Source organism: Sander vitreus, chromosome 15 (assembly GCF_031162955.1).
Source record: "Sander vitreus isolate 19-12246 chromosome 15, sanVit1, whole genome shotgun sequence".
Classification (NCBI taxonomy): Eukaryota; Metazoa; Chordata; class Actinopteri; order Perciformes; family Percidae; genus Sander; species Sander vitreus.
In genome coordinates, this window is record NC_135869.1 from 21,401,463 (window position 1) to 21,411,499 (window position 10,037).

General features: G+C 38.8%; 1 protein-coding gene across 1 annotated transcript; it reads right to left on the reverse strand.

The window, feature by feature from the left end:
• Nucleotides 1–2,107: 2,107 nt before the first annotated feature.
• On the reverse strand, nt 2,108–6,239 carry lgals2a (lectin, galactoside-binding, soluble, 2a). Its single transcript, XM_078269182.1, has 4 exons — nt 6,152–6,239; nt 3,662–3,741; nt 3,126–3,297; nt 2,108–2,744 (listed from the first exon to the last, which is right to left on the reverse strand). Exons 1-4 carry the CDS (start codon nt 6,158–6,160, stop codon nt 2,598–2,600), a joined length of 408 nt encoding a protein of 135 aa, XP_078125308.1. The 5' UTR covers nt 6,161–6,239; the 3' UTR covers nt 2,108–2,597.
• Nucleotides 6,240–10,037: the final 3,798 nt, after the last annotated feature.

Sequence of the window (10,037 nt, forward strand, 5' to 3'; positions counted from 1 at the left end):
CACATAAACTCTCTACCCATCTCATCTCAAATCAGCCTCACGCACATTGCCTTCTGTTACATCAGATTAGATTATGATAATACTCACGAGTCTCTCAAACACACATTAAAACATGGTGCCGTGTTGAAAGTATACTGCGCAGATTTATGCCTCGTTCTGATTTTCATTTCCATCTCCCTGCCATCCCATGCATGTCGAACACATTATTCTGGTCAGCAAGAGATCAATAGAGCTCTCAGATTATAGGATTTTTGTTTAAGATACCACTTCACCATCTTCTTCACGGTCTTGAGTTGTAGGCCTACCATGTTTAGCAGAATCACGTCTTTCAGTTCCCTTTATTGTAATATCTATATCATTTCAAGACCATCAAGAAACGGAGGTTTAATCAATATGGTCAATCAATCATAAATTCTGAAATTCTGAATTCAAAGAGACCACTGACAGGTTCAAGAGTCACTGAAATGTTGAAACCAATGTGTGACCTGAACACCCCCCCCCCAACATCCTCAAGTAAATCTCATTAATATAGCAATGGCGACATCTACTGGCCAACATGGCTTGTTGCGGGTTTTTTTTTTTTTTTTAACTGTTCTGAGCCACATAAACAGAAACTATTTACAGAACAAGAAAGGGAACCAAGATAAAGCATCGCTGAATCATTGGCTACGTTCAGACCACAGGCAAAAGTGGCCCAAATCTTTTTTTTGGGGTCAAGTGACCAGGTCAGACTTCTTCAGAAGTAGTGTGAACACTCAAATCTTGCCCAGATCTGTTTTTTCAAATCAGATTTAGACCACTTCCATATGTGGTCCTCTAATCAGACCCAGGTCTGATTCTTTTCAATGCGGCCGCAGTGTGAACAACCAAGGCGGATTTGATGTGACTTTTACATCAATCTACATCGACATTTGTCACAATTATGCGCCGGCGGGAGTTAGCCCTAGACCGGGGGCGATTCTAGGATCAGACCCCCCCCCATACACACACACACAAACACACCTCCCACCGCTAAATCAGTCATTTCACTGGATAACAATGAATATATGTATTTATTATTATAACAGAGGATAAATGGAAAATATGGAACATATGAAAAAAATTCAAAAGTCCCTTTATAGACTACCAGAATCAAATGAAATGATAATGAGATGTAAACAATAAATGTGTAAAAAATAAAACTTTCCTTGACTGGGTTACAGGTGCATAGCATTGGCGACAGCGACACAAGCAAAGTTTCTTTGAACCTGTAATTGTAATTGTAAAAGTTTGCAAACTCTAAAAAATGAATGTTTTTTATTGCTTGAAAAAAGGGTCTAAAATTCACTGCCCGAGACACATTAAAAATAAAAACTTGACTAGGCCTACAAAATGGAGAACAGTGATGGAGCAAGTCAATGGAGGGAGAGAGAGGTGTTAGACCTAATTAGTGTATGGGGAGATACTCCAATTCAATCAAAACTAGAAGGATCATACCGTAAACTGTCTCCTCCTCAGCACCTGCTCATTAATGTTGCGGCTGCCATTAAACATTTTGAAATAAAACCAAAAATGCTTACTTCCTCCATAACCTCCCTAACTTTAGTGCTAAAGCGTGCTGCGTCTGATGTCATTGTTATTGTTCTTTTGCGCATGCGGGTCAGTTCGAAACCGCAAACAGTTTACACTGGAATCTGATATAGGCCACATTTTAAAAGGTAATGTGAACAGCCAAACCAAAAAAAATCGGATCTGAGCAATAAAATCCGAATTAAGCATCAAGACTTGCGGTGTGAACGTTTTCCAGCCAAACTGTGTTGAAATTGGGTTCATTGCTTAAGGATTCATGTCTTGTTCACTGGGAGCACCTGCTGGTCAAAGGAATTCATAGCAGGACAATCGGAGCTCATGGTCTCAGTTGTTCTTGCAAGGAGGTGGTCTGGATCAGCGGTGATACAGAACTAATTATTAGCCAAACATTTTTTATTTTTCTCATTGATGATAAGTTATTGTGTTGTGTCAGTTCATAGCCAGTTGGTGTGAGTGTTTCACTGCAGTGAACTTAAATGATAGAGTGCACCAGATAATAGGTGTGTTTAACAAGTTTAAGGAGTCACAAAAGCCAATGTTTATTAAGGACATGCTTTAATACATGTTGTAAAGTCAAGCATTATAAATCTGGAATGTCAGGGAGGGAAAACATGCAGCATTTTATGTTGTACTTTTCAACTAAACACTGCAAACTGCAAAGCAAACAGCCAGATAACATGGGCTTGGGACTACTTTAGGTTTGGATTGCTTTTCAGTCAGTATTTCTGTCAAGTGTGCAGGAAGGACATGCGCTCAACAATATGTCCAGATGTGTTTGTGAGTACATCTGAGTATTATGACACTGTATGTGTCTACCTTATATTTCCATCTTTTTGTCTGTGGTTGCTTGCATCTGCACATGTCAACAAGCTAAATTCTTGCATAATACGCTGTGTTATAAACATATAAGGCACTACCGATACCACATGGTGTTCAGGAACTTAAAAGCTGGGGCTATATGTGACCTGATGCAAGAGAAATTGAAAAAGAAAAACTGTATTTCAATCCAACAATTCCTGGCAGGGGGTTTATTTGATGTCAAAGCTTCTGATGCGAACTTCTCCATCAAAGCTGATGTATGAGTACTTCTCCGCACCCATGCGGTTAGGGAAGTGGATTATAGATCCATCTGATAAATTCACCTGGAACTCTGTCGGGGTGAATTCAATGACGATCTAGATGGTAGACAGACAGTGAGAAAAAAGGCAGAGTATACAGACAAAGATGTTATATAATGAACTTACAGTAAGTATAAAATGGTGGATATTCCAAACTTGACACCTCTTCCCACTTCTATGTAATATGTAACATAGTGATGTATTTAAAGCCAAAGCAAAGCATGCTGTAATATATCATTATAAATACCTGGAAATAGTTTATCTGATGATTATTTCATTGATATAGCTCTCATAGATGTATGCCCATAAATTGGGGCTCAAATGATTGAGTGAAACACATTTTCCAACAGAAGTCCCAACAGACAGCAAGAGGCATGATACATACCTGCAGGCACATGTACAGCTAGAGTATGTACACACACACACACGACCTCTCACCTTGAACTCCTCTCCCTGGTGGAAAGGAAAGCCTCCCTCACGGTGCTCCTCACACCAATTGCCCCCCTGGTAAGAGTTGCAGACCACCACATTCTCGTCTCCGTGGGCGTTGAAACGAGGGTTAATATGCATAGTAATCTCCTGCTCATCAGGACCAATATTCACTGCAAAACTGTGGCACAAAGTAACAAAAATATGTATTACTTTTAATATGGCTGCTTATGTTTAAAATGGGTAAGAATAGGACACCAAAGCGCACAAAATATTGAGACAACCTCAGCAGTAGCGTGGTTGCTCTTTTCATCTGCTAACCATCATCTTCATCATCGCCCCCACATTACTAAGGGGAAGTTAATAGGTAGTCACTGACTGGAACTGATTACAACTTCCACCTCCATCTCTGTGTTAGTGTGTTTGTAAAGAATGGCCCTCATGTTGAGTTCAGAAGAGAGTAGAAAAAGAATAGGAACAAAACACAGATGAATATGTTTCATTAGCCTCAGCCGCCCTCTGTTACTTCTGTGATTAGTACTTACTTTGTAGCATCAGACTTGGGGACTCCAACAATGGTTAGGGTCTGCCCGACCTTAAAGGACATGTTCTTTATGATCATACCCTGTGTAGAAAAACAGGGGGAGGATAGTGATACAGTACGTTATTGTGTGTGGAAATACTACTGGATTTTTACTAGATCCAATTATTATTGCAGCCTCAGGCATAAACCTGCACCAGCAGTAACCTCAGCCAACTCTCCAATCCTCACTTCATCCTTAGAAATTATACAACATGTGTTTTCAATTATATTCCCATTGGCCGACTGGTCAAAGATTCCAGCTCTTTTCTCTACCATTGCCAGGGCTCTTTTCCTCTACACAGATTTTGCCAGAGGGTAAAAATGTTTAAAAAAAAGGAAGAGGGACGAGCGTTAAACTGAGTAATATTTTCCTAAGTGCAATACCGGGTGGTATACGCAGTGGAAAAGAAGGCTGAGCACAGCAGAAATCCTCAGCTCACTTGCTACTGTACATGTGGCAGGGGAATACTGAGCTGTGCCACGATTAGGAAATTATACTTGAGCAATCTATTATTTGGTTGTGAAACATAGACCACATAGTTCAACATTTTGTCATGTTGTCAAATGATGTAACTGGGGAGCTGTCAACTGTCACCAGGGCAACGAGTACAAATATAGCAGCCCTTTGAGGGTTTGCAATTTTTCACAGTATAGTTAAACATGTGTGATGAAGTACAAGGTTATGAGACATTTGAAAAATTTGAGTCTGAGTAGACACAGTAGAAGCAGCCGGAAACACAAGCCATTAGCATTTCACAATCATCTATCTTCTGGTCACAAACACAGTGACAAGTGAACAGAAAATGATTTGACACAAATAAAGTTGTTTTAATGTCTTGCATTTTTTGTAAAAAGTGTATCATTCACACCTACATTTGAGGAAACATTCCTTATAAGCAAAAGCTTAACATTTTTTGGAATTGTGATGGAAATGTAGCAAGCATTTTAATAGCTTGTGTGAGTTTAATGCACTGCAGCTGTTGAAAAGAATCCTTGCTAATCTTAACAATGTCAGATACAGTCAACAAGAGGCCAACCTTTCCCACTGAAAATAACTTTAAAGGCAGTTTATATGGTTGATTAAGTTCAGGGTCATAATGTTTAACATGCAGGCAGACAAACTTGCAGGAATTGGAGTGGAATGGCAGTTTCCCAATTACTTTTTTTTTTATCCATGTTCTACTGTCTGTTTCATATGTTTTAATGTTGTGTGTTGCATGTTATGTGGTGGTCTACAACGTTTTAAGGATGTCCTGCGTCTTAGACTATAAACCTTTACCTACGGGTACCAATAAAGTAACCTGAACCTGAACTATTGTTCACCTGAATAACATTTTAAATAGCCTACAATCTGGGGGATAGAATGACATGGGTACGACATTCTTTCCATGTTAGATTCCAAGTGTAAATTGCTTGAGTAACACATGGCACTGGGGCTAGAGCTGTGTGGGGATGGGCTGAGGTCGGAGCTGGCAGTCACCCTGCATCTCTCCCATACACTGCTGTCTAAAGGAATCTGCATACTGTATTGTGTAAGAGATGCCAAATTATTACACTTCTCACTGACTGGATAACAAAATAAATCAGGCCACCTACTGATTAGCAACACTCCACGTGTGTACAAGTAAAACATATATTTACTATGACTAAAGGAATTATTTTACTCTAAAATAGGAATTTCTACGTAATATAAATACAAAATAGACCTTTTACAGTGCAAGAGACATTCCCTGATAGAATTGCATGAAAAAACAGCCTCAACAATCTATCACTGCTGACTTGTTCACTCCAAGAGGTAAACTTGAGAATTACAGTATAGTCAGCATCTATTCTAGCCTCCACATGATGACTTTATTAATGTTATCCTTTAAAGTGATTTAAACCCTCTGCCCCACCTGGCTGTGCCCTTTCCAAACACATGTTTACCCCTGTATCCAATACAAAGCCAGAATGATCCAGGGCTATTATTGTAATCTGATCAGTTTTTGAGTCCTAAGAGACCAGAATGCTTCGCTGGCCGTGTTCAGCTCTGGATATTAAAACTGGGATGATTGGAATGAAATGGACAAATGCTAACAAGCATTTCTGTTCCAGTGCAATACAAGTATTGCAGCAAGAATGGAACAACCTAAACAGTTGAATTATTTCCATGCATTTAAAGCAGTTGAGAAAACGTATACAATGGTGACTGATGTACATGCACGTGTGTTCTGTGGTGAATATTTTGACCATAAAAGGCAATCTAAGAAGTCCCAGACCTCTCAGAAGAAAAATACGGTTAATGTTATGTGCAATGAGCTGATTCAGTTTCATCGGCATGCCATAGAGTGAGCTCACACTCGACCAGCTGTTAGTGCCACTTTTAAGATATGACCTAACACTGCTCATCTATCACAAAATACAGAGGTAAAGCAATACAGAAATACAATATTATTGTAAACATTATACTTACTTTAAACATCTTTGTGGATGAAGTCAGTCAGTTGAGCTGAGAAGAAGTGAGAGTGGTGCAGGGCCTTGCCTCACTGCACCCTGACAGATTTATACAATGTGGGAGGTTCCTCCCACCGGAGTGACATTTCAAGCAGCGAATACAATCAGGCCAGCAGAGAACATCAACCAATGACGTCAATGTGTTGTTATACACCGTAAATAACTAATTTAGTGCTTAACAAGTGATTGCAGAAATTAGTAAAGTGAGGATAATTAGTGATTTGTTGACATCAGACTGTTACATTGTAACCTGGTGTGGAGTCTGACTTTGAGAGGGGACACTAGCCAGAGCGCCAGACAGAAATATAAATGCATTTGTTGCCAGGGAGATAGCTAAATATTTGGCACAGCCAATAGCCTTAATGTGCACTTACTGTATGTAGCTTACAGTAGGATCAAATGGCAGCATTTGAGATCAGTCTGCCTGCCGAGTAAGAAAACTTCAGTTAGGAGGGAAACGGACCAAAGAGAAATGTTGAAACTGAGTAAAATGATCGGAATCTCTGGCTCACAGTCAGGAATAAGCAACACTTTCATCTGCTGACATACAACTCACACAGCGAGACAATATCACACGGAGCAGCTGTCAAGAATTATTATTTTTTTTCCATTTCTTTTTCTACACTATATTCCCATTTGTGTGGTGGGGTGATAGTAACCTGAGTAAATGCTTGGGTTAGATTTATTGGGATGTGGCACTGGGATGTGTTCATTAAACTCTAGCTTGCATCATTCTGTATTAATACTAGTATTTTTATTTAAATGGTGCCTATTTGCAAAAGTTTGCATACATGGATTTTGTTTTTGAAAATTAACAACTATTTCATTTACAAAAGGGTAGGAAGGTTTGGTCACCACAAGGGTTTGTTGTAAAAAAAAAAAAAAAAAAAGTATCTCTCACACACACACACACACACACACACACACACACACACACACACACACACACACACACTCATAATGACTCTCCCACTTGTAAGTGCACATCTGTAGAACTTAGTTCAGATGTTCTTTCTGAATGTCATCTGACAAACAGTGTGCTGTTTGTTCTTATCTCAAACTGCTGGCATTTATAAGTGATCCAAGGAATCAGCAGTGTCCAAGTCACAGCTTAAGCTACACTGACCTCCACAACAAACAGAGATGTGCATTCATACATCATCTATTGTATAATAGCTTAATTTAAAGGGGGATCTCTTTGATTACACATGTATCTAGGAAGCTATATTAATATGACTTGTCATGAGATGAGGTTCTTGCATCAGAAGTTCAACGTGGCACAGAGATCTTATGTTTCCTCTTATTTTTCCTCTTGCCCCAAGAAGAACCAGTCCTAAGACAGTCAGCAGATCTAATAAACCTTTCACATACACGGAGAAAGAACAGACACACACACACACACACACACACACACACACAAACACAAATGCATACACACACACACACACAAACACAAATGCACACACACACACACACACACACACACACACAATAAGTGTATTCATTGTCATGCTGCTCTAATGTTAATCTCCTTTATAATACAGTTTTTCTTGATTGCTTTGACACAGCAGTCAACTCAAACTCCACATTTTTCAAAACAGTTAACACACAGGCTGAAACAGTGGCACTCTTGGTCAAAATGACGCAAAAGGCTCTAACCGTGCCAAAACATTTAAAATATGCAACAAAAGAAAATGTTGCCTTCAAACAACACAACTTGCAAACAACTGTCTGAGCTCTTCCAATCAACCATTACACAGTGGACAACAAAATACTAAATACAGCACTCAGTGTGAATCAGTGCACCATTGCTTGTCATTGTAGTCTATTACTGTACGTAGCTTTCATGCCAGTGACATTTGTTGACAAATTTTCCTTCTTGCAAAGAATTGGATCCAGAATCAGAAATGCTTTGATGCTAATTTTATTGATTTCATTGATTCTTATTTTGAAACTGTGGCTGAAAACTGAAATACTGTAAATATTACACAAAATACATGTAAACCAAAATAAAATCTATTAGAGTATGAGAAATTAAGAAAATAAAAATAAAATCTATTACAGTACAGTATAAACATCTATTACTGTAGAGTATAGGAAATAGCCACTATTGATACTCAGTCTCTTCTGTCTTAGACCTCTTCCATCCATCCATGTTGGCAAAGAACAACACAGACGCTGCACCTTTAAGGCCTGCACACTGATTGCTAATTGAAGATTTGTGTGAAGGAGCGTCAAACAGGTGCTTCAGTGATTTCATACTGATGTAGGTAGTTTCTAATAGTTAGGAACAGATGGTTTCTGTTTGGTTACCAAAGCTAAAACAATGGAGTTTGGACTGCTTGAATGACATCCGTGTTAACTGTTCTGCAAAAGAGTGGGGAAAATGTGTCAATCCAATGAGAAAGGGTTAACACATTTGCAAGAGGTGTCTTCTGCTCTGCTGAGGCAGTGATGATGAAAACTGAGTGGATCCCAGTTTCTTTAAGCAGGTCAAAGCAATCAAGAAAAACTGTAATACCCTTTGTTATCAAACAATATGAACCCCTGCAACATGTAATGCATGCCAGCTGCAAGAAATACTGCCTTTGTGAAAGTTGCTTCCTCCATCTACATACTTGGCGGTGCACAGACACACAGCTATCTCTTTGGATTGTTTCATCAAAGTATCAAGTTTTGACTGGAATTATTAGTCTGATATTGTGTCTGCTTTGACACTAGGCAGAGTTGAACCCTGAACTGAGTATATTTAGACACATGAATGTTCACTGCCCTGCGGTGGTCACAGTGAGGAACTGCAACAGCACATTAATTTGATGCTGGCTGCAAAATTGCAGCAGCATTTTCAGTCCTTAGCTTCAAAAGTCATGCTTATCCAGCTCTCACACTTCACTCAGAAGAAGGCTGAGCAAATGCTGTCATAGTCTTTAAAACATGCTGCTTAAATTTTAAAAATAAAGACCTCATTATTGTACAGAGAACAAAGTCACCTAGAAATCTGTTGCAGATTCTCTGTTAAAGACATTTAGAATTCGGCAGCGGTGTATGTTTGAGCAAGTCAAGGCCTTGAGACAGCTGTTATTACACAGTGGCTTTGGTCAGCTTCACTGTTTTATTGTCATTAATGTGAACCCATAGAGCAGTGGTTCTCAAACTTTTTCACATCAAGGACCCCTAAACTGACACAAATTAGACCACAGACCCCAATCTGATAAGACTTTGTCCCAGGGTCCCCTACCTGATGTAATTTTTGTTTTTGTAATGTTTTATTACAGAAAGTGAATAAAACCCATGAGCAAAATAGTCATACAATCTGTCATTGTGTTACTTATGGATGGAATTATAGTGAAAATAATAGCTAAAAGCTTTTTGTTGTGAACCCCTTGTGACCCCTTCATGGACCCCACTTTGAGAACCACAGCCATAGAGGATATCCTTCATATCTGTCAGTTGAAATAAAGTATCACATTTTGTGTCCTCAGCAGAGGTCTGCCGGCAACAATTCACTTCCTTTACAGTAAGGTAGTTTAACCATGGTAAACAGTAAATATTAAGTTGTAAATTGTGCTCATGGAGATCAAGGAGTGGGATTTTCTGACACCACCCTCTTGGAAATAGTCAAAAGAAACAAAATCAACATGTAAATAATCAATCATTGATAATATAAACATTAATCATTAGTGTTAATTTGGCTATGTTTCTAAAACCTGTATAATTAATCCCAACCCAATCTGTGAATGTATGCATTGTTTTCCTCACACAGACTAGTTCAATCTGTAGAGCAATGTTGATGATGAAGGAGGATGAAATTACATTGATTTAAAAAGTAAACAATTTGGGAATTC

Bases quoted from the DNA above. Each gene is read 5' to 3' on its own strand.
- lgals2a (XM_078269182.1), bottom strand. The intron at 3,298-3,661 runs GTAAGTACTAAT...TTTGTGCCACAG, and splicing joins CCCAAGTCTGATGCTACAAA to TTTTGCAGTGAATATTGGTC. The intron at 2,745-3,125 runs GTGAGAGGTCGT...TCTACCATCTAG, and splicing joins ACCAGGGAGAGGAGTTCAAG to ATCGTCATTGAATTCACCCC.